The 24999-nt window shown below is 43.2% G+C and overlaps 1 protein-coding gene across 7 annotated transcripts in view; it reads right to left on the reverse strand.

The window, feature by feature from the left end:
- The window catches only part of APOH (apolipoprotein H), a 48705-nt gene that overhangs the window by 10143 nt on the left and 13563 nt on the right, over positions 1–24999 (reverse strand). For 2 of the 7 annotated variants that reach the window (XM_064495639.1, XM_064495640.1), the window contains exons 3-5: positions 5105–5213; positions 2320–2426; positions 236–342 (exon numbers count right to left, since the gene is read on the reverse strand). In XM_064495639.1, the coding sequence (XP_064351709.1) occupies positions 236–342; positions 2320–2399 (187 nt within the window). In that variant the 5' untranslated portion in view covers positions 2400–2426; positions 5105–5213. Of the gene's footprint in view, positions 1–235; positions 343–2319; positions 2427–5104; positions 5214–10109; positions 10323–16814; positions 16932–24999 lie in introns of all 7 variants that reach the window. The other 5 variants (XM_064495641.1, XM_064495642.1, XM_064495644.1 and 2 more) reach the window with 5 other exon arrangements.

Genomic DNA, 24999 nt, shown 5'->3' on the forward strand with positions numbered 1-24999 from the left:
CTTCCCCCCATGAGGGGTGCTGGTGCTCCTTATTTCACAGGTCACTACACTGAGGCCTAAACTAGCTAACTATCTTATGGAGACGCTTTAAGCATGGCAATATTAAAGAATAACCATCAGCCCAGTCTCGCCAGCATCCACCCTAAAGGGAATAAGTAAGCATTATGGATCTCTGGCATATAAGAGGGGCTTGGATATATTAATGATTTTTTTTCCAAAAGCAAAGAGTACTTACTTCGTCCTGCGATAGCAACATGGCAGAGAAAACTCGAGAACAAGATGAGCACTGGGGAAATCATTGTGGGTGCTGCACACAGACACAACCACAGTAGCTTTCCTCTCCTAAAAAGAGACGTGTAAATATTAAGGTGCTTAAATATTAACCTTTTGGGGGATGTACTTTTATCTCTGCAAATAGAAGATAAAGTATCATGATGTGAAAGGAACTTGAGACCAACATTCTTTAATCATTTACTTTTCACTTTAGTGGGTCTGTTGTGAAATCTTTGGCCGATGGCTTCTCTCTTTGTGACATTTATGCTAATGGCATAAGACTGCTCATTCTTGCCTCTGATAGGATCCTGGTGATTCCAGATTGCTGGGTCTCTAGTCCAGACCTCTTACTCTCCATCCTTTGTTTTGTGTACGGCGTGGATGGAACACCTAAAGACTCAAGTGCCTGCTCCACCCACAGCCTTGAACTGTAAACTGAGGATCATCACTTACTCTCAGGGTTTCTGTCTCCACACCTTCAAAATCACTTTCCAGGTCCCAGATGGATGATTCTAAAGAACATCTTCACAGAGGCGTCTAAAATTATAATGCCTAAAAAACTGAGCTCATCATCTTCTCTTATAAAATGACTATTTGTTCCCAATCCCTTTTTTACCTGCAGGGAGCAACACGACCTTCCTGGTAGCTGCAGGAGCTACGCTTGAATCCTCAGTCTTCTCTCACACCAAATCAACCCAAAGTCCTGCTCATCTATTCTTAATACTTCTTTAGATCTGTCTAGATAGATTTCCAAATCTGTTTGAGAGGTTGGAAAGTTGATGTGAAATTACAAGTTTGGACTCAAAGAAGAAAAGATGTTAAGTCAGAGAGGATGGGCCAATGCTGGTGAAGCTGCTTGGGAGGGCTCAGAGCGGACCATCCGTGACCCTGGACTTCTCCTACACAGCATTTGCTCTAAGGGACTGAATATGCAAAGAGACAATGGCCAGACAAGGTATAAAAACAGAACTCTGACCTGCAATCTCTGTAGCAACCAGTCCAGGAAGCCAAATCACAGTCTCTGTAGCAATAGCCAAACTTAGCACCAACCAGAGGAAACCAAATATGTTCCTCTAATCACTCACACAGGATGCCTGGCTTCTAGGTATTCCACCTCCAGCTTCCCCAGACTAACAGCCTCCAATCAGGGCATACCTGAAGCCGTTCCCTTTTGTCCACCATAAAGTCTTCCCACGGCTTTAACTGATTTTGAGTCTCTGCCAAACACAAACGATGACGGCTGACTCCCTATAGCAAGCTCTAAATGAATAGTCTTTGCTTGTTCTCATTTGTGGGGGGTGCTTTATATCCATAGGTCTAAAGTTCCTTGAGGCACATCAGTTTGAGAAGTGTTCTTGTCAGACAGTGATGCTGAAATGATGTTCCTAATGAATGCTATGTTCTGTGATGAGGAGAACAGTGTACTGCCTCGAACATAAAATCAGGGTGGTCCTCCCCCCTTGCAATTACATCACAGTCTTCACATAGATGCCCACACAAGCACACACTCCACCTCCCCCTCCTAAGGAGAAGGGTTTGTGCTTGCTAGATCGCTCACAGGCTCTGCTTTATCATGGAGAATTTCCTCGATGGGCGGAGAAGAGAAAAAAGGTAATAAAGAGGGACCAAGTTGCTCTATATAATTAAGATCTGAGCTAGACAGAGGAAGAGGGACAGGATCATGGACAACCAGCTCCTATTTGCCAGCTACTGAACTTTAGAAAACGATGCAAAAGTAATACTATCAGGAAAGTGAAGAAACAGCAAAGTAAAACTTAGTTTGACAGGTTTTGAGGGGAGTCACGTGTTTGTGGCTTTTTTTTTTTTTTTTGGCTAGTAAAATTTTCCCTTGTTTGTATAATTAAATGCAAACATGATGGATGGTAATCTGCACAATTAATAAGTTATAATTATTGTTAGTCCTGAGTGCCTTGACACTTGAAATGTCTGAAAATTACAAGATGTCCCCAAAACTCCTATAAAAACACACATGGGTCTAATGAAAAGCCTTCATGATGAGCCTTAAGATGAGAGGCAATCACTCACCTTCCAGTCTGTGATGTATTTTTCCATATCACTTTAGCACCATGTGTCTGATGTGTAGTCTGATCTGTCTTCCTCTCCATATGGTTCAGCTCACACTCCAATAACAACTTAATAATATAATAACCAAAGAGCTGGCTGATAATCGACGTTAAATGACATTTTAAACACACATTTAAGCTTGCCATTAACGTTTAATTTGGCAGCGCAAATGGAAAAACCATTAAAACAAAATTTTGACAAATCAAGTGCCTGTTTTGCATTGTTGGGTTTATAATCATCACTAAAGAGTAGCCAGTCCTTGGATTTAATGTTGCACTTAGCATATTACATTTTACTAACTATGAACAGGGATACACAGCCACATAGACACTTAGGTCGAAGAATATATGACATTTGTTTTGCAAGGAACATAAGACCTTGTACTTAAAATTCTTAATGACTTCGACAAGGAGGGTATGAAATAGGTGAAGGAGATTAAGAAGTACAGATCCCCAGTTATAAAATAAATAAACCACAGGGATACAGCATAAGGAATATGGCAACAATATTGTAATAACTTTGTATGAAGACAGGTGTTTACTAGACTTATAGTGATGACCATTTTGTAATGTATGCAAATGTCAAATCACTATGAAGTACATCTGAACCTAACATAATATCACACATCAACTATAGTACAATTTGAAAAAAGGGAAAAAATTCTTAATGACTTTATCTTTTCCTACTCTACTTTGTAAATTAAACTATAGAGATTCAGAGTCCAAGGTTGTGTATTCCTGAGATCACATTGCATCACATGTTCAAACACTTTCTTATTTACTTCACAAGCAGAAACTTTGACCATAACATTAAACATTTAGCAACAGTTTAGATTTAAAAAAAAAACAAAAACACTTTGAATGCTGTCTCTTTCTGGGCTGGGATTCTAGCCAGTATCCACCAACAGGCTCTCAGTGGGAAGATGCAAGTGCCTCTGCTCCTAGCATAGCAAAACCTATCAGGAACCATGAACACATTGCAGAGGGGATAAGGGATCATGTCACAGGACTTAACGGGCGTGCTTACATGTGTCGAGAAATGCACAGGCAGCCTAAGTCAGCACTGAGACATCTTTGTGTGAATTCTGGGATCTCCTGCATACAAACAGCTTTTACCTTGAAGAAACTACTAAGTTTATACACTGCAATTTCTATGTCGGTCTAGAGCAGTTATTCTTAACCTTGGCTGCAGAGCATAATCTCCCAGACTGTTTTTTTAAAAAATAGAAAAATAGAAAAATTGAACAGAATTTCGGGGGGTAGGATCCAGGCATTGGACTTTTTTAAGGTCCTCAGGTAATCATGATCACAGTGAGGATTAAGACCCATTGAGTCAGCATGTGAATATTTACCTAAGTTAAGTTCAGCTGATAAGGTTCTACCACATAATTCTCTCCCTTACCAATGTGAGATTACCTTTTTTATACATTCCACAGTGTGTGATTCCTTGATCTCTCGTGAATTACTTCCTGGATTCCACAAATTCATTCATTCTTTTACAAACATTTCCTAAGCCCCTGTTAAGCTATACTTGGCGGTTGACACTGGAATTTCAGAAATACGCAAGACGTGATTGTTGCCTGTAAGGAGTTCACGGTTTACTAGGACCGGGACACAGTGCTACAAATGAAATAATAAAGTCTAAGATACTTATTTTTTTTTAGAAGCACCTGCAGAAATTTCAGAGAGGATATTTCATTTGGATTATGTCTTAAAGAATCTTAAGCTTAGCGGTTCAGAGGGAGTGAGGTGGACTGGGGTACAGTAGTTAAGGATGAAGATATTCCAGGTAGTCATCAGAGCAAGGAGGCATCAAACGACATGATGTATCCCCAACAGCTGCAACACAGGATGTTTCTGGAGCAGAATATTTCTGGGAATAGTGGGAAGTGAGGGATAGTGGGAAATGAGACAGGAGAAGGGGTAGGGTCTGGATGATGAAAGCTCTCATATGCTATGTTTAAGAGTTTGAACTAATTCTGAAGGGAGGGGAAGGGAGGACCCAAGTCAAGTTTGTATCTCAGAAAGAATCTTGGCAGCAGCATGGAAGACCGATTGGGGTAAGGGGGCAGTGTGGGAGAGAAAGGGGTTGAAACAAGAAAGACCCTAGTACACCTCAAACTGAACTCATCTTCCATTCTCACTTTCCAAACCAGCCTTGCATTCTGTGCTGTTAGTGAGTGGGAGCCACTTTTATGAAATGAGCTGTATGAAATCGACCACGTGTACACCTGGCCATGATGACTCAGAAGATGCGCTGCTCTCCTGAAGCATGAGCTGGAGGGAAGGATTTTATTTCCCAAATCATGGCCTGAGATGCCAGAAGAATGGAATTCCATCAAAGAACTGAGGACATTACTCAGCAGCTGGAGGGGATTTTGCTGGGAGGACGCATCAACCCAGATGCCCAGGTTTTCAACTGGATCTGAAAAATGCCCGGAGTTGGGATACAGAGTCTATGGAGAAGAATGTGAACCAAACAGAGAAAAGGAACATATTTACTGGCTCTTCATAGGATCTCTATCAGGGAAGGAGGACAAGCCCACCACCCTGGAGGGAGTGTGGTGTCCTGATGACGGACAGTGGCTTTAATCATGGTACACTCGAGTTTTGAGTCCTGACTCTGCGGTATCTTGGGCAAGTATCATCCTATGGTCAAGCTTTAATCTCTAAAGTGGGGGTGAAAATAAAACCTACTTCACATCCTTGTTGTCAGAATTAAATCAGAATGCATGCAGAGTACTTACAAAGTGCCTGGTTTAAACTGAGTGCTTGATAAAATTTAGCTGTCATTAACATTCTTCTTCGCATGAATATCAATGCGTCAGATGTCCTATGCTCAAGTACCAGAAGGTCCTGCACAAAGGCACAAAAAAACTTACAGATTTCAATGAGACTCAGTGAATTGGTACTCATTACTAGAAAAAATAAAGACCAAAAGACCAAAAGAAAGAATTACTTTCCATACTCTGCTGCAAAATGTGAATGGTAGTTATCTCTAGGTGGTGGAATATGGGTATTTCACTTTCTTATTTTTTTTAATAATCAGATTTTTGTTTTATTTTGTTTTTACTGATTTTTAAAATCTTATCACCAGATGAGACAGATAATCTATTTTCACATTTAGAGAAAAAAGGTATGTCCATATGGAAATCCACAAACACAAAAGTAGGGATGTAATTCACACATGTTAAATGAGCATTTCCAGGAGCTATTTACCAAACATTGGACTCCCCTGCTCCTGGAATTCATATTTGTAGAAAATACTAGAGATGTTTCCTCTAAGATTCATTAGTCATCATTTCACCCAAGTAATGTCTAGTGATTACTAGAAACTCAGGCCAGTCCCTCCAGAGTCTGCCTCTCAGCTGGCTCACTGGATTCAGCCCTCCAGCCAGTCCTGATGTGTGGGTCAAGTGTCAGATCTCAACTCTCTCCCCTTTCCTGCTTCATGTGAAGTCCCAAGTTAGGGCAAAAAAACCCAAAACAAAACAAAACAAAAGCCATGACACTTTGGAACACAAAGAAGAGGACACTGGGACCCTACACACAGGTGCCATACTTTATTTAGAAACACATATTGAAAGAAATCCAAATATAAGATCTGTATGTTCTCATCACCAGAGATTCTAAATGGGAATAAGGGTTAACAGATGAGGCCTGAGGACAACATGCTGGAAATGCTTTCCCTAACGATCTGATGTAGAGGACAAGGCAAAGGTGGCCCAAGGAGCTGCTATGACCTCCCAAGTTCTCTGATGAGCTCAGACATAAAAAGACCATGTTAAAAAATAAAGATAAAAAAGGACAGAAGAAGGGGAATATTACACGTAATGAATTCATACGCAGCATAAACTGAGTCTGCGAAATGTCAGGACCTCAGCCGAGTGCAGGATAAGATAAAAATTGCAAAAGCTGCAAAGATAACAAAGGTTGGGGGTCAGAACAGGAAGAGGCAGGAGAGGTCTATTTATTTGGTAGCAAGATGGTTCATACATATGGGAATTATGTTTCCTTTTCTCATTAGAAAAGGAACATAATTATTTGAATCAATCTGGAAAACAAGCACATGGAATAAATAAAAATCCTAACATCACCACAAAGAGTTATGTCTTTTTGGCATTTTTATATTTCAAAATCAGGATCATATTCAGCATACAATTTTATGTTTTATTTTCATACCATAAGCGCTTTCCCAGATTATTATTTTATCCTTTAAAAGCATGCCTTTTTATAAGTAACTACATAATCTCCCATTGTCTATATTTTAACCATCTCCGTGTTTTAGACATTTAGGTGGTATCTTCTACCATGATGAATAACACCACAGCTGAGTTCTTTAACAAAGTCTTTGAACAAATTATTTCCTTAGGATCCTATTTGTAGATATGGGATTACTTGGACAAAGGGCAAAAAACATCTTGAAGGATCTGGATTCATATTGTTTGGCTGCCTTCCTTAAATGTTAGCTCAATTTATGATCCAACTTTACAATGTTTGAAGGTTCTAAATAGAGTGTAATGTTAACTCACAAAGAGGGAGCTCAGTTATTTAATTTTTGGTTTTCTTCTAGCTTATTCACCAAAGAGAAGTATATTCACACTGAAAAAGGTAAAATGGACATCATGAAGATGGAATGAAAGGTTTGCTAGAAACTAGTATAAGCAATCAGCTGTCCAAAATGCATTTCGGAGCTCTAAACCCAGGAAAATATGTCCCAGATTACATGAACTTGTAATTGTGACTTCAACATCACTGTCATCAATCTTTACATTATAGGATGGGAAGGAAGACATTCTAATAACATGGACATTTTATTTAAAAACATATACGTACAACATTGTGATATGTGTAGACTATATATAGAAGAATGCTGGAAGTTGATGCGCCAAAATATTAAAAGCAATTCAGTTAGGAAGAGACTGTTTTTCTTGTTTTATCTATTTCCACATTTTATGTAGTGTGTTTGTATCGCTTCATGGTGGGAGAAAAAGGAATTTTTAAAAATGGTAAATAGGAGGAAGACACAGGAGGAAAAGCAATAGATTGTCAAAACCAAGCATCAGTGAATTTGACGTAAATCCACAGTCTGGTGTTATGAATTGTTAAACAAGTTGGTTTGTGTACACTTAGGTGAATGGGCAATGATCACTAAAAAACAACATGAGATCTCTTCCAACAGGTTACAACAAATTAAGCCCAATTCTAGTTTGACATAGTTTTAGCTCAGTAAATAGGGGAAATGCTTTAGCAGTAATGTGTGTCTCCATTTTAGCAATGCATTTGAAGACTTATCTTTTGTTGATACCCTTGGGAGTGAGATGTGGATTGGGATATAGTACTATTAGTTGGCTTAGCAACTGCTTGTACAAACTATACGTGGAAAGTTCTGCTTGGTAGGTATAATATGAAAAAATCAACCCCCATGGAGTTTTATAAGCTCTAAAAGGTCTAACTTATATGGAAGTAAAGGAAGGCTTGGAGAATGGTTTACTATTTTTAAGAGAGTAAGAGGCATACATATCTCCAAGAAATATGAGCTATTGCTCTTTATATTAAATTTAAGTCTTTCAAGTAAGTGAGGACATCCAACAATGTTGATTTGTATGGACCCCTTGAGAAGATTATGGATTTTGAGAGACATTCTTAAAGCATCTCATTATATGAACGTTCACAAACATCAAGGTCCTTTACAAATGATTTCCCTTCTCTCCTAAGTAAACATAAATCCAGCTGATTATTTAATCTGTCAAGGGTATTCGTGATTTCCCTTTGTATCTATGTGTTCTCGTATTTAATTTCTTCAACATAGCATGCCTCCCTTCATTTATTTGCCCTGCTCCATTTCCCCAGACTCCCTTGCAGCTACACTTGACCATGTGACCATGTCCTGACAAATGGAATGTGAGTGGAAGGGATATATTCAACATCAAGGTTGCATCCTTACAAAGGAAGCTGCCCTTTCCCTACACATATTCTCTCTTTTATACTTTTCCCCCTCCTTTTCTGTTGACTGGTAGTAAGCCTGCTTCAACCACAACAAAAAGAATATTATCTAAATGCATACTGGAGACACACAATTGAAAGAATCTAGTTCCCTGGACGACCTCACAACAGAGAGCCTTCTGCCTCTTAGCTAGAGAGAAATAAGCTGCTATCTTATTTGAACGACCATCTTTTTCATTCGGCATCTTAGCTAGGACAATATTTTTGTTACAGCACCTTAGCCAACACCCTAAGTACTGCTGAGGTGATTGGAATAATCCATCCATTTTACCTGATAGATTTGGGATATCTACTAGAGTCAAGTTGGATGTAAGAATTTGGACTTGAAGAGACATGTGTAGGCTGGAGAGATGAATCTGGGAGTACATGTATGGTATTTAAATCCACAGTCTTATTTCTTTCTCTGAAACTTGCCAGAGTCTTTGCATTTGTTCTCTGGGCGTGGAAAACTATTCTCCCAGATGTTTCCGCCATCCTCCTTGTCATCACTTGGGGTTCGTGCCTTCTACGAGCCTGGCTAAAACACTGCTCCATCCCCCATTCACTCGGCACCAAACAGCCTTCCTTTACCTCCTCTGTCATACTTATCGACGCTTGAAATTACCTTTATTTGCTTAGTATTGTCTGTCTTCCCACCTAGAGTGCAGACCCTCCAAGGACTGTCTTTACCTGTTGACCTGTTGCATCTTTAGCACCTAGAACAGTGCCTGACCCACAATAAATGCCTCATAAGTAGTTGTGGGCTGATGAATGGGGGAAGAAAGGAGTAAAGAAACATGATGAGTCAAAGTCATTTCCCTGGCAACACTCACCAGCTTGAAATTGGCTTCTGTAAATAAACCTCTTTGGAAAATGCAAATGCCTCCCAGAAATGTTAAGCCTCATCCATAATGTAAGAAAAATTAATTCAATCAGAATATTAAGTTGTGGCACAATTAGCGTGGAAGAAGAGCAAGTATAAGTAGCCTGGGCAGAAATGGCAAAGATGCAGAAAAAAGGTGACCAAGGCCAGGACAATGCTCTGGTCATATCCCTTGAAGCTGTGTGCTGAGCCGGAGGTAAAAATTCAAGATTGCCATTGAATGGTGCACCTTAACCTCTTTCAAATTCATTTTTTCAACAAACCAGCGCAGTTTATTATTTAAGTCTTCAGCCAGCAGTGAACCAGGGCTTCCCACAGTTATAATTGGGGGAAGAAATCACTGTGCCTCTCCATCCTTTTATCCACACGTAGATGTTGGTCCTTGCGATGTATTTATCAAACACATTATTGTTTGATAAACATAAAAATCTCGTGCCCTCATTTAATGTGACTTGAACAAAACGCCATGATCAAAGCTAGATTAGAGCAATGGTCAGAGTAGAAAAAAATTTTTTTATCTTGAAATAAACATACATTTCAGTCACAAGACATCAGTGTGGGCTTTGCAATGGCCAGTTTGCTACCGAGGGGGAGGAAGCTATCTTTTCCTTCTGCTTTTCTTGGCTTGTAACAAAAGACAGATTGACAAGAGAAAAGCCTACAAATCTATTTAAGTTTTATGTGACATGGAAGACCTTCATAAGGAAAGAAATATCCAGAGAAGTGGTGAAACCTGACCATTTTTACGCTAGGTTTGATGAAGAGTGGAAAGTCATGGAAAAATGGGATTGGATAAAAAGGATATGAAGTAACTGTAGTCATTTAGGGGAGACTTAGCAGGTCTATTTCTTATTCCTTCAGATTCCTCTGGTGACCTTTCTCACCTCAGAGATAAGAGTGTCCTTGTCCTCAGGGTATGTGCAGGGCACCTCTCACAGCAATGTCTTATGACCCGCTTCCAGGAACATCAGAAGATCCTTCCTGCACAAAGTATTTGTCAAATTCTTTCGGCTTAAAATATTCAATGTCAAGGTCCCATATATAGGGGTAGCGTGTCCTGAATGCCATCACTACCATGACTTTTCTTTCCCGTGAGTCTGAAAGCCAGAGGGAGGACAGAGTAGGTTACCTTCACGGAAACCATCATCCTGTTTTGTTCTCAAACCAGACACGCTCCATTTTCATTGTCATGTAGACTCTCTGAGAAGGCAAATCCCCCAAAACCTAACCGACAACTGCCTTCGACAAAATGCCATGGAAGGATGTCAGAGTTCTCCAAAGTTTTCATTCAGCTTAGTACAGTCAGCTGCTGGTTCAGACTGGACTCTCTGGTTCAGCCCTGTGTCACTCCAGACTATCCCCATTCACTCCCCTAGTTGGAGGGGGACAGCAAAAGAGAAAAGATGGGAAGACGGCGGCAAGGGCTTTGTGCAGGCATCGTCACTCTTCTCCATGTACTTGTGGATATTCACATTGTACAAAACTGCATTTGTGGAATTTCCAAATGTCACAAGTATAGATGTCCACACTTTCCCTGTGAATGTTTACAAGGCTATTTGTTGTATGGTTGCTACAATCTCCATACACATGTTTAAAATTCTTCCTATAGTACAAAATGTAAATATGGAAAACTTCTCAAAGTCAATCAAGGTTACCACTTCCTTGGGTATCCGTCTAGAGATATCCTGTGCTACTTGCTTCTTCTGTGCTATTCTGTTTACACCAATGTCAGCATATTACACACACTCTTCTAGATCTTGTTTATTTCACTTAGTAAATGGTGATTTCCCCATATCTGTAAATACGGATTTGCCTTATTTTGTTTGTTTGTTTTAAGGGGGAGGTAATTAAGTCTACTTTTTAAATTATTTTTTAATGGAGGTACTGGGGATTGAACCCAGGACCTCCTGCATGCTAAGCATGCACTCTACCATATGAGCTATACCCTTCACGCTAGGATTTGCCTTATTTTTCAAGCAGCTGCAGGGTTCATCTGTTATATGAGTGTACTGAAATGTATTTAACCATACCCCAGTGATGGACATTTAGCTTGTTTCCTGTCTTCTGCTGCTCCATACAGTGCTGCAGGGATAGCCTTATACACATTTCTTTGTGCATGTACATAAACATATTCATAAGATGAATTCATAAAAGTAGAATCACTAGACCAAGGATGTGCGCATTTTAAATTTTAATAGATATTCTCAAATCGTCTTCTATTGGAATTTGGCAGAGATGATGGAATTGCCTTTCACTGCGATTGTGAATTTCACAGCCACCAATAAGGCAGACAACGCTAGATGTTTAACTCATTTCAGTGGACGTTTCCTTCCATGAACACCAGATGGCGGAACAGACCCTGTGTGTCTGCCACGGCTGACTTGCAGATAAGCTGCAAAGACTTGAAGCCTTGTATTTGGTTATGTAGATTCAGAAGATGGACTTGACGGACCAGTCAGACGTTATTGAATCTCTGTAGATGGAGATGTCTCAGTCCATCCATAATAGCAGATGGTAGCCTGGGCTTTTTTTTTTTTTCTCCCCTTCCTGGAAAGTACACTAAAAAGATCCTCATTTTTGCTCCTCGATTCTTCCCCATTACCCAAACACCACCTTTTCTCCAGCTGAATGGAAAATGTGTGAATGGTACAGAGAACACAAGTTAGCGATAATAACTCTTGGAGTTGCATATATGTGCGAAAGTGACTTATTTAGTTCATGTTGCTGCAACAAGGAAATGTAGGAGCATATGTATGTCACATAAGAATATTTCTTCAAGCAAACAGAAATGAATAACTAGAGTTGATATATTTACTATGATAAGGCTTCCATTTGGCAGAACCCCAGCAAACCAATTTCATAGCAGAAAAACATTTTTTTTTTTTCTTGGAGAGTGTGTCATTTGAACAGCATAAATCCAGTAAGAGTTGTACCTGCTTTGTAACTTAGGAGTACACTTTGAGAGGTGAGTTTGGATGGCTGGCTGCCCACCTGCAGCCCAGCGCCCACATATATCCAATGGAAAAAGTCCTCGCTGATTTGTGTGTGCTTGTCTGTAAAACATTTTCTAGTCTGCAGGGGGAAACATTTTTAAATCAATCTGTCTTTCCCCTGAAAGGTAAACAGGTGGGAAGTTAATGAAACTAATGTCCTGAGCTACCTAGACAGGACCAATATTTACTACCTATTACAGAGTCTATTTTTGCTCCCCCTGAGCAAATGACAGAGGTCTTATTTGTAAAGTGTTTACGATGAGATGTACATAATTTTAGGGACAAAATCATTGAGTTGTGGTAGTTCCTTGGGACACCAAAAGTCCTTAAGCTGAACAGGAAAGGATCCTGTCTCAAAGAGGGAAATATTAGCGGGGGGAGGGTATAGCTCAGTGGTAGAGCACGTGCTTAGCAGGCATGAGGTTCTGGGGTCAATCCCAAGTACCTCCATTTAAATAAATAAATAAACCTAATAACCTCCCCGACAAACAACATTTTTTTTTAATTTTAAAAAGAAGGAAAAATCAAGGTTTCTGAAGACCTATTACGTGCTAGGTGTTTTAGACCTATCGAGTGCTAAGAAATCACAGCCCACAGAAGTAAAATGACTTATTCAAAGTAACATAACCATGGAGTGGCCAAACAGGTTTTGGACCAAACTCCATCCATCCTCTAGATCAGTTCTAGGTTCTCAGCGTGTGGACCCCGGACCAGCAAAATCAGCATCACCAACAGGGATAGAAATTCTTTCAAAACTCAAATTCTTGGGGCCCAACCTATTCCTACTGAGTCAGAAACTCTGAGGGTGGGCCCAGCAACTCGTATTTTAATAATCCCTCCAGGGGGATCCTGGTGCAAGTTCAAGTCTGAGAACCACTGTCCTAGAGGCATTCCCCTTCCACAGCGTCGTGATGCACAGGAGGGAGGCATGGGAGGGCGGAGCCACGATGAACCAGACAGTACGACAGGTGCGTGGCATCTTATTTCTTCTAATCCTCACAACAGCCGTGGGAGTTAGGGGTTATTATTTTTATTGCACATTGAGGAAACTGAAGCTGAGGATGATACGGTCCTTTGTGGAAGCTCCCAATACCATAAGGGTCAGAGAGGCAATCTATACTAGGGTCTGATTCCACAGCCTACAGCTCCCTCTATAAGCCACTGAAACTTCTACCCTAATAGCGACATTGATCGGCTAAGTGTTTGTTTATCCTGAGGGTACCCTTCACACACAAGTGTAATAAGCTTGATTGTGTGGTTTCTCAGCCTAAATCTAGATGAAAAGTAAACAATGAGACGGATGCTGCTGGAAGTGTATTAAAGGGAGCCAAAAGAAACCAATGGTCAGATGAGCAGTCTGGAAGGAGAAAGTGAAGACTCCTAAAAAGTGAATAATTTAAAACATAAAAACTTTTAACTGTATTGCTTTATAATCAGAAAAAGCAGAACAAGTTAGTTATAAAAAGCTGAAGGTCTGGGCTATTTTGTGGAAGGGTCAACACTTCCAAACGCCTTGGACTTGTCACTAGAATAATGACTGTCATAATGGTGGTGAGCCATTGAAAATAGGTTGGGTTTTCCATACAAGGATGTGTGAAGTGCATTTCTGACAGATCCCTAAGAAACTGTTAAAGTGAGACATGCTTTGTCTCTTGAGGCACCAGGTATGGGTGACCTGTGCACTTCATCCATATAGAATTTTGCATTTCTCAAGGCCACTGTTGCCAAAAGCCCAGCTGGCCTTGGACTCCTGAACCTCCCTTCCCTGTTATCTCATTTTTACTGCTAAAGGACCCTTTGCTACACCCATCCCTAGACTTCGCCCTGCAGAGACCGAGGTCCTGCCCTGAATCCAACTACATGGAAAAGGCCTACAGCTCAGATTTAAGTTAGTCAGTCTCATGAAATAACGTGAGAATCCTGGAGGAGCAGACCCATCCCTTCGATCCTTCTGCTACAATAAAAAAGGCCACATCAGACGGCTCCAGAAGTGGCTTCAAATACCTTCTAAGCCATTGTTGCTGCTGTGGGATTGGTCACTTAGCAGAGATTTTGTTGTTGTTGCAACATTCCAAGCCCAGGTTTTTTGGCTCACGAGTTACACCAGGCTTTGATCGTTACAAATAAAAGATGAGCAAACAGACCACCTATCAGAATCTTGAATGTCCAGGAGAGAGAGGGCAAAGAGGTGTACAGAGAATCCAGAAAACCAGCAAAAAAGGACAGGTCAGCAGGGCTGCAGGAGGGTTCTGTCCCACGAGCATCTTTTGGTACAGGTGGCAAGTGGCCAGCCAATGGGAAGCCAGAGCTGCTAACAAGCTCAGGATGATTCTGAGCTCCCGCTGGGTCTTGCCTGGGTAGTCGATGAAATCTCACTGGGGGAAAGAAAAGAATGTTCCTACCTGAATCGCTCATCAGGCTGGACTCATTACTGGCTTCTCTATGGTTGGGCTGAAGCCACAGGATAGCAATTTAGGGATGGCTGATCTAAAGCACACCGAGGTGTGGTCGCTGAGCAGATGCAGTGGCAGCAAATTCAAGGGAACCCCGTAAGTGCCTTCCACCAGAAACGTGGGTCTCAATCGGCACCATCTGCACAAGCCTCGTGGAAAGTGCAGATGATAAAGTAACAGCAATTTCCACGAGCTCTCATAAGTGGTGGAATCCCTGAGGAAATGGGCTTCCATGTGGGGTGGGCTGGCAAAATAGTGGAAGAGACAGCTACACCCAGTGCCCAGCTCAGCTCCTGGTTGGGAAGTCGCGCTGCCCCTCCTCCCAGCCTGGGCTCCACCAGCAACTCCCTTGCTTCAGTCTGCTCATTAGTACTGGTGAGCAGTTCCTACTGTGTGCCAGGCACTGTGCCAAGTGCTTTCTGTACTGTAGGGAATCCTCACAATCCTATGACATAAGTACTATTATTCTCCCCTTTCACAGATGCAGAAACTGAGGCTCTCAGAGGTTATGCATCTTGCCCAAGGTCATGCAACTGTGACAACACAGAGCTGGCATCCAGCTCAGGCATTCTGATTCCAGAACCTGTCCTCTGAAATCCCTCACTCTTGCAATTCAAAGTGTGGTCCCCAGAGCAGGGATATAGGAGGCAGCAATGGCAGGTATCAGTCATCAACTGAGAGTTGTTAGAATTGCAGAATCTCCAGTCCCCCTGCCTCACCCAACACTGAATAAGAACCTGCATTTTAACAAGATCCCTAGGTGATTCATGCTTGCTTTCCTCTGCTGCATCTCTCCCCCTACTTCTATTCCACCCCACATGCACACCCTGAGGACAGGTGGGGACCAGGGAGTGCTGGAGGGAGGGACGGGGATGGGGCAGAGTTCAGCTGGAGGGTGAGGCCAACACACCACAGGGTCTAAAGGGCTGCTGAGCTGGGTCCCATTACTTCCGTAGATTGGAGACGGAATGATTGCTGCTTCCCTAGCCTGGCAATGTCCCATGATGTTAATGGACTTGAGCACTCGCCATTCTAAAGTTTTTCTTTAGTGCTTGAATCATTATCCAGATGCAGCTGCCTACCACTGACCTCTGCTTCTCAGATTTTAACAGCCTTTAGCGCCTGTTTCAGTGCAGCCCTTGTCCTTTTAATAAACAGTTGGAACTTAGACACTCTGGCTGAGAGTGACCGTCCAGCCCTTGAAATCAAGGAGATCTAGTGTTGGGATGGGGGGAGCTCTCAGCCAATCCAGTCCCTCTTAACCCTGGTGTGCATCCCAGGTCTCCAAAGGCGATTCCAAAATGTACCTCCTGAGACCTACCTTTGAGTCTCAGTGATTCAGAATCTCTGCAGGGAGATCCAGGAATCCTTTTTTTAAAAAAGTTTTTCAAGATGAAAATACTAATTTAAAAAGACACATGCACACCAATGTTCTTAGCAGTACTGTTCACGATAGCCGAGACATGGAAGCAACCAAAATGTCCATCAACAGATGACTGGATAAAGAAGATAACAAAACACACACACACACACACACACACACACACACACACACACTGGAATACTACTCAGCCACAAAAATAATAAAATAATGCCATTTGCAGCAACATGGATGGACTTAGAGATTATTAAACTAAGTGAAGTCAGACAGAGAAAGACAAATATCATATGATATCACTTACATGTGGAATCTAAAAAAAAATACAAATCAACCTATTTACAAAACAGAAACAGACAAGAAAATGAACTTATAGTTACTAAAGGGGAGAGAGGTGAGGGAGGGATAAATTAGGGGTATGAAATTAATAGATATACACCACTATATATAAAATAAATAACAAGGCCCTACTGTACAGCACAGGGAACTATATTCAATATCTTGTAATAACCTATAATGGAAAAAGAGTCTGAAGCTGTATACCTGAAACTAACATAATATTGTAAATCAGTTATATTTAAAATTTAACAAGAGATTTTCAAGTGATTCTGGAATAATCTCAGGAGTAGCAATTGAAAATAGTTATTTCTATTCCAACCCTTCCTGCTCCCAACCAAAATCCTGGGGACTAGGAGAAATCAGCTTCTTTGTCACTTGGTTGTCCAACCTGCGTTTTGTCACCTCCAGTGATAATAAATCCAGTACCTAGGGAGTTGGCTCCACTGTATTTTGAGTCAGTTCCAGCGACGAGAAGTTCCTTTCAGCCTCCGAGGTTGGAATTTGCCTCACCCAAACGGCCGCTGACGATTCCATTACTCTGCTCTGTGACCAAACAAAACATGCTTGATTCCTCTTCCACCTCCCAGCCCTTTCAATATTCAAGAGGCCAAGTGGGAAGTGGACAGAGCACGGATTCAGGAATCTGTTAGAACTGGGTTCACACTGCATCTCTTTCTGACACAGGCTACAACAAGCATGAACCTTGAGGACAGTACGGTAAATAAAATAAACCAGATACAAAAAGTATTGTATAATCCCACTTATATGAGGTACCTAAATAGGCCAATTCATAGAAACAGAAAGCAGAACAGTATTTGCTAAGGGCTGGGGGAAGGGAGAATGGAATGTTATTTTTTAATGGGTGAAGAATTTCTGCGTGGGATGATGAAAATGATCTGGAAACGGACAGCAGTGATGGTTATACAACACTGTGAATGTACTGAATGCCACTGAATCTTACGCTTACAGAAGGATAAAATGGTAAATGTTACGTATATTTACCACAATAAAACATTTTTAATTGCAGCTCTGTCATTTTCTAGCTGTGTCATTTCTCTGAGCTGCAGTTTCCTCATCTGTAAAATGGGTATAATAATATCTATTATTATTAATTATAAATCCATGCATGTTGTTGGGAAGGTCTGATGACTTCAGTTAAATAAAACACCTGGCACCCTATTTGTCTATTCATGGAAACTTGGAGAGTGGAAATGGTTAGATGTGGTGAGTGATAGGGAATTTGGGGGTTGTGCTAGCTGGCAATGTTAACACTGAAATCAAATTAAAATGAGCAGAGAGCGCAGAAGTGAGACTTTAAGGAATCAGAATTTAAATGAGTTTTAAGACAGGACACTAGGGCTTCAAAGGCATTTTGGCTTTGTGGGAAGTTGAACCGTAGACCCAGACTTTTCCCAGGGGCTCCTGGCTGGTTTGCTTCTGTGGTTAGGAAGTAGGCAGCTTGAAAAGCTCTGGCCACGACAATGGTTCTCAAACCTGGCTGTACTTCAGAACTGCCCAAGAAGATGCTTAAACAGACAGATGCCCGGCCCTCCACCTGAGCCGCTGAGTCAGCAGGGCATCATCATTTCAGGACCTGGATGGATTTTTACGCTCCTCCAAGCAATTCGGATGCACTACCAGGTTTGGGGCTGGGGACTTGCAGCTGCCTCAGATTCCCAAGTAGTTCAGGAGGCTGTGGGAGCAGGAGGAGGAGTTTTGATCTAAGGGCTGGGACACTATCCTGACGTCCCAGAAGGCCCTCCCAGGGAGCCAAGAAAGAGAGGACAGCCCTAACCTGGGAGTGGAAGCCAGGTGAAGCATCAGGGAAGGGGTCCCAAGCTGCCAGAAAGAGAAGACACCAAAGAGAGAGTGGACCGGTGTCGAGCTCAGACTGAGCTCCATTTGATCAAAAACACATAACATCACTCTGCTGTCCAGAAAGGAATTATACACCTGACTTGACTGTACAATTACTGACTACAGTGAAGGGTGGAAATTGAAAAGTGATAAAGTTATCTGCTGACTATGAATTCGGCTGCACCAAAGGTCCCATTACTTTATATCTCAAAATCAAATTTAAATTGCTTTGGGCCCCTACCTAGTGACTGGCAGAAAATTCGATCTCCAGAGATTCTAGAGGGTCCCCTCTTCCCCTTCTTGGTTATACAGTCCCCTCACTTCTGTGGCATTAGAAAACTGGGCTGGGGACGGGGCTGAGACCTTAGTCTATGATGGTCACCATTTTTCAAGTTGTTCTTTGGGATCCAAGATGCTGCCGATAAGCCCTGGTCCCTGCCAAGATGTGGTCCCTGACTCTCAAGCATTGCTGCTCTAGGTGTGGTGAGGGGGGTCTGAGAAACACCCCCCAGAGAGGTCCCCTTGACCGGCGTGAAGGTGCTGCACACCAGAGGCACGCACCCATGTGCTCCGAGGGAACAGCACTCAGCCCTGGTCGTCTCTGCCTCCCACACTCCCTTCCAGCTGCTCCCATTTGGTGATTCCTACAGCTCCCCCTGCAGTGAGCTGTTGGACACACCATGCTGGTCTTTCCTTCTCAGGAACAGAAGCAAGCGAGGAGTAGAGAGAATAAATCCAGTTAAAGACCTATTTTTTTTTCCCTTAGTAACTCTCCCTGATCCTGCCGTGAAGTCCAGGGCTGGTTTTAGGGAACCAGGATGGGTCCCTTCTCTTTTCATTATCCTCAGCATATTTGAGAAACAGTTGACTTGCCAGCCAGGGAAGGATCCAGCAGCCCTGCAGTCAGGGCAATTGTGTTAACTGGAAGGCTGACAGAAAGGAAGTGGCCCCTACCCTGCTCCCACCTCCTCCAAGAGCAGGCATTTCCCAAGCCCACTTTTCTGGAATCACCAGTTGGACCTGTTTAATTTTGCTTTAAAAAAAGGCCAAGCAGGGAGGGATACAGCTCAGCGGTAGAGTGCGTGCTTAGCATGCACAAGGTCCTGGGTTCAATCCCCAGTACCTCCATTAAAATAAAATAATAATAATAACTTAAAAATCTTTTTTTAAAAAAAGGCTGAATGTTGCCTAAAAACAATCACATCCATAATATTAAGCCCGGACTTAGGATGTGAGTTAATAAAGGGCTCTAGTATAAAACACCTGGAGACGACATCTTCGCAAGGTCTAGTCTAGACGTGTGTGAGTCAGAGTTCTGGGCTGCAAGTAACAGTAAGAGATTCCGGCAGCTGTGAGCACAGAAGGAACGTACTGGAAGGCTCTCAGGGAGCGCATGGATTCTTTAGGAAGACTGGAACTGGAAGACTGGAGATTGAGGCCTGGAAAAGGCAGAACCCAGGGAGGTGAGGCAGCAGGAATCCCAGCCACGGTGTTTTGCAGATGGCACCCAGACCACCCACTGTGCCCATGAGGATGGCCGCACAACCACTGAATAATTCCTCTCCCCCATAACATTTTTCATAGAGTTCTTTATTTGTACAGTAAGCCACTGGCTTTTTTTTTTTTACCATCTTAAACCATTTTTAAGTACACAGTTCAGTGGCACTAAGTACAACCACAATGTTGTTCAAGAATCACCACCATCCATCTCCAGAACGCTTTCATTTTCCAAAACTGAAACTCTGTGCCCATTAAACACTAACTCCTCACTGCCCCCTTTCCCCAGCCGTCTTTTATTTATTCATTCATCAGCTGATGGGCCCGTGGGTTGTTTCCATCTCTTGGCTGTTATGAACAACGCTGCTATAAACATTCGGGCACGTTTTTGTGTGGACATACGTTTTCATTTCTCTTGGGTGTATGAGTAGGAGTGGGATTGCTCGAGCCTTTTGTTTTTAAGGGACACCTGTGAGTTTCATTCGCTGTTGTTCCTCAGACGGTTCCCAGCAGGATGGAGCCCCCAGGCCCAAGCTGTGCGCAGCTCAGAAACACCGTTACCTGGTGCCTCCTTCTCCATCGTACACTCCCTGCTCCTGCAGCCTCGCCCCCTGGGATCACCTCTGACATCAACTCCCCACACCCAAGTCCTCACCTCTCACTCTGTTTTCAGGCAACCCCAACTAAGATAGGAAAGGCCATTGCTGGCCACACCTATTCGCACACCTGTTCTTTGGGAATCAGGGATGAGCATGTGGCCGCTTCACCCCCTGATAAAGGGAGACAGTGCCTGCTGCCCCCAAGACTCATCTCCGAACAAGAACCATGTTCTGATGTAAGGCAGAAAAACACCCAAGATAACAGCACCACCGAAAAAAGAGACAGAAGTCCACTACAAGGTGATCATGTGCTTGGTGCACACAACAGGCACAGGGGTTCTAGCATCCTCCTATTAAATCCCCACAACGGCCCTGAGAGGTCTGTGCTGTCAAAGAAGTTGGGAATTTGCCCAGGGTTGTCCAGGAAGTGGAGGAGCCCACACTGGCAGACAGGTTTGTCTGATCCCAGGGGCTGTCTGCTTCCACCTCATCCAGCCCTCCCTCCCATGCTCCTCAAAAGAAAACTGTGATTCCCTGACTGCATTGAAGTGGGAGGGTCTTTTGGCTCCATATCCTGCTGCAAATGAAGCCAGCTGCTTCTTTTCCACCCTTGTGAACGTCCCATCTCTCGGAAGGGGTTGGCTCTCCTTTTCCCGGGATAGAATGTAATTTCCATTAGCCTTTCAGCAAATTTATCGACTGAACGAAGTTCTAAACTTTTTCATCTGTGAAACATCACCTCTAATGTAGTCCTACGGGGCAGGGGGCATCCCTGTTAAAGAGGAAAGTGTAAGACAGGGCAGGATTTCTCATGAAAGGAACTACTTTAGCTTACTCCTGGGTTAACACGGAGCATGCCTCGGGGACAAACACTAAAAAACCAGCCACATCTGTGATTTGTGGCAGCCCGTGGAGGGCTGGGAGTGACAGTCTTTCAACTTAGGGATTTGGCAGCAAACCACTCACCTCATGAAAGATACAATGGGGGGAACCTTTCTTCCTATTAGGTTATCATCACAACAAAAAGAGGTCAGCAGCATTTGGTGGAAAGAACAGTAGCTTTGCGGTTAGAAGACCTGAGCTTGAGTCCGGGCTCTGCCACTTGCCAGCTGAGTTTGACCAAGTTACTCACCCTCTCTGGACCTCAGTGTCCTCATCTACAAAATGAGGTTTTGGTGAAGATGGAAAAAAAGGATACTTGTGAAAGTGTTGCACGACTATTAGCTTTGTGACTTTCCCTAGAAAGACCACACTATATATAGATACTTTCTTACAAACCGGGCTGATCTAAGTATGGAGCACTGATTGATAGTTTCTGTGCCCAAAGACTGATTTCACAAGCCTAAGCCTTGTGTTACAAACAGCCATTGTATGAACAGGAGGAAGAAAGGGCATTCATTAAAACTGTTTATGTAAGTCTCGGGAAGAGCCCAAATGTTTTAAAGCATGGGTTCTACAAGTGGGAGCCCCAAACCAGTAGAAGCATCACCTGGGGATTTGTTCAAAATGCAGATGCTCAGGACTCACCTGGACCTATTAAATCAGAAACACTAAAGGTAGGACCCTGCCCTGTCACCTGTATTTTGACAAGATTAAAAGATTATTATCTGGGGGGGCAGTAATTTGGTTTGTCTACTCACTTATTTATTTAATGGAGGTACTGGGGATTGAACCCAGGACCTCACGCATGCTAAGCACACACTCTACCACTGAGCCATCCCCTCCCCACAAAAGATTATTTTTAATCAGGCAGTTTTTAAAGTTTAATAAAAATATAGCAAGATGAACACTCTTCAGGTGGTTGAAGTTTGAAATCCACTCGTCCACTCATTGAGATCCATTTAAATAAAAGCCCTCAGGTAGTCCTGAAAACAAAGCTGCTTTATTATTCCCATTTTATAGTTAAGGAAACTGAGGCCCAAAACAGAGAAATAGTATTTGCCCGAAGTCACAGGGATTCCCTCTGACCGCTACGTACTTCCCTACTCTGCGGCAGATTATCCGTTAGAGATATTTCCTGTCTAAGACAGTCTTTGCAGTAGGTGACTAATAAGCTGGCACAGACTTCCAGACCAGCCAGCATAGTGGCCGCAGCGTACCAGGAAGATGTGTCACCGAAACAACAAAACCAGCCCGGGCTGTGTATTATGCCGCCGTGACTCACCGAAGCCCCAGGGCCCTACTCTGATCATGAACGTTCCCTGGTGACCTTTACACCTTACTGATTCTTTCCTACTCAGCTTTTCTACCCGCTGCACACTCAGTCCTGCACCGCCTCCCATCCCATCCAGCGCCGCTGACGGCACCAGCGTGCCAGCCCCGGCTGAGGTCTCAGGCTGACTGGCCTCCCCACCCTCCTGGGCTTCCTCAGACGCTCTGGGCAACAGCATATTTCCCTCCTGTGTCAGCTCAGACGGCCCCCCTTCCAGCCTGACTTCTGCTGGTACTGAGGGTGGGTTCCTCTGCTTCAAGCCCTATAATCTTCCTGCAGCTCTATCATCTCTGGATGTGCCCCACCCGCCCCGCCACCAGCAGGGCAACCAGGAGTTACACCCAAGGCTTCACCAGAAACCCTCTTCTCCCAGATGGATTTTCCATTTCCCTTCTCAGCTCCACCCACTGCAGAGGAAGAACCACAACTCCCCTCAGGATACTTATTCCACACCCATGTTCGGGAAGAGGGAGCATTTCATCAGGGCTGAACTCGTGTTAAGTCCTAGGAAAATGTTTCCTTAATGATCTCAGGTCTCCCAAGGTTGGGTGGAAAAGGAGGCTGCAGTCAGGGTTCCAGCCACCAGAAGACTCGGCTGATGAACTTCCAGGCTGCCCTTCCCTGGGCATAATCCCGCTTACATCTCACTGGACCCTTCTAGCTGCCAAGGAGGCTGGGAATGTGGTCTCTTAGCTGAGCACACTGCCCCCAGGATAGGACAGCAAGCAATAAAGGGCAGGTGGACTTGGGTAGACCACTAATGTTCTCAGATACTTAGGGGTGTAGTTACTTACAAGAATAACCATGCTGGAACCACTCAGACTCAGAAAAGGCCATACATATGATCTGGCAACCAGGAGGTCAGTGATGACCTTTGAAGGAGCAAAGTCAGTAGAGCCCTGAGTTGGGAGTGGAGTGTGTTTGAAGATAATTGGCAAGTGTTAAACAAGGAGTGGAAGGTGGGGATGTGGCAATGTAGCACCCAGACGTCCCTACACAGATGTTTGCTTAAAGAGACAGAAAGACAGACAAAGGGCATGGAAATCCACACACAACTCCCAACCTTTATTTGGACTGCATCTTTTCTTCTCCCAACTCAATGCTGACAAGACTTGATGACCGCAAAATTGACTGATCTGAACTTCGGGTTCTCTCTCTTCTTCTTCCCCGGGAAGGTGCTAATGAGGAATGAAATGGCCAAAGGCTGAACCGTAGGAGGGAGAAGCAGGTTCTGGAATACGCAGCAGCTGAGTGCTGAGCACTGAGGATTTTCTCCATGGACAGAAAGCTGTTTGTTAAGTTCTTATTCTTCCTCCTGCTGGTCCTTGCTTCCTCCTTCCTGTCTTTTTACGCTTCCCTTACAATCCTTTCTTTCTTCCATTCCCAACGTATATGTCTTCAGTAGCGAACTTGGATTTATCGGCACCTCCTACATGCCCGGTACTGGACTTGGGGTCTCGCGTACATCATCTCACTTAATTCTCCCGGCAGCCTTTGTGGGCATTTTACAGAAGAGGAAATTGAGGCTCCCCAAAGTTAAACAATCTATCAACATCATACAGCGAAGTGGGCTGTCATTGAGAATTACAACTGGATTTATCTGATTCCAAAACACGTTTTCTCTCCATTATTTTCTGTAAGATCTGTGAAGTACCTTCAGGGAGCTACAGAAATGACTTACTTGAGTTCAAGTTCACAAAGGAGACAGGGAATTCCGGTTGGTTTTTAGAAAGTCCAGATCTGTCCTTCTATTGAGGGCCCCTGACCTGCTAGTAGGAATCCTCATAAGGAAGAGATTGAGGAATCCAAGTGCTCTGCTGTCTGTCTAGGTTTTCCGTGAGCAGTCTAAGCAGGCACCTGCTTGGCCAGGCCCTCAAGGGCGCTCACCCTGCAGGCAAAGTGATGGTGAGCGGGAGTCAGTGGCCACGTGCCTCCGTTTATAGAATCTCCCGGACGACGGACGTAAGAGTAGCAGCTTTCATAACAACTTGACGTTGATGGAGTTTTTAACAGACATAGACATTTTCTACTGTTATTGCCCCAAACTTTTTCATAAAAAGTAAAAGAGGGTCTTCGAGCTTACCTGGATTATTAGCAGTAATAAAACAGTAATAAGCTCTGGAATGAATCCACTTGAGGTCCTTCCAAGAACTAGTCTCAGCTTCTCAGTCTCTGTCTCTGTCTCTCTCTCTCTTCTTTCTAGACCAGTTACATTTCTGATCATCCAAAGAAACTCTTTTTTTGTTTGTTTGTTTGTTTTGTGTAGGGGGAGGTAATTAGGTTTATTTGTTTATTTACTTTTAAGGGAGGTACTGGGGCTTGAACCCAGGACTCCATGCATGCTCAGCCTGTGCTCTACCACTTAAGCTGTACCCTCCCCCCTTCACAGAGACTCTCTGATTGTGGAGACCTGCCTTCCAGCATATTTTATGTGGTAAAGGAAGCC

Source organism: Camelus dromedarius, chromosome 16 (assembly GCF_036321535.1).
Source record: "Camelus dromedarius isolate mCamDro1 chromosome 16, mCamDro1.pat, whole genome shotgun sequence".
NCBI classification, from domain to species: domain Eukaryota; kingdom Metazoa; phylum Chordata; class Mammalia; order Artiodactyla; family Camelidae; genus Camelus; species Camelus dromedarius.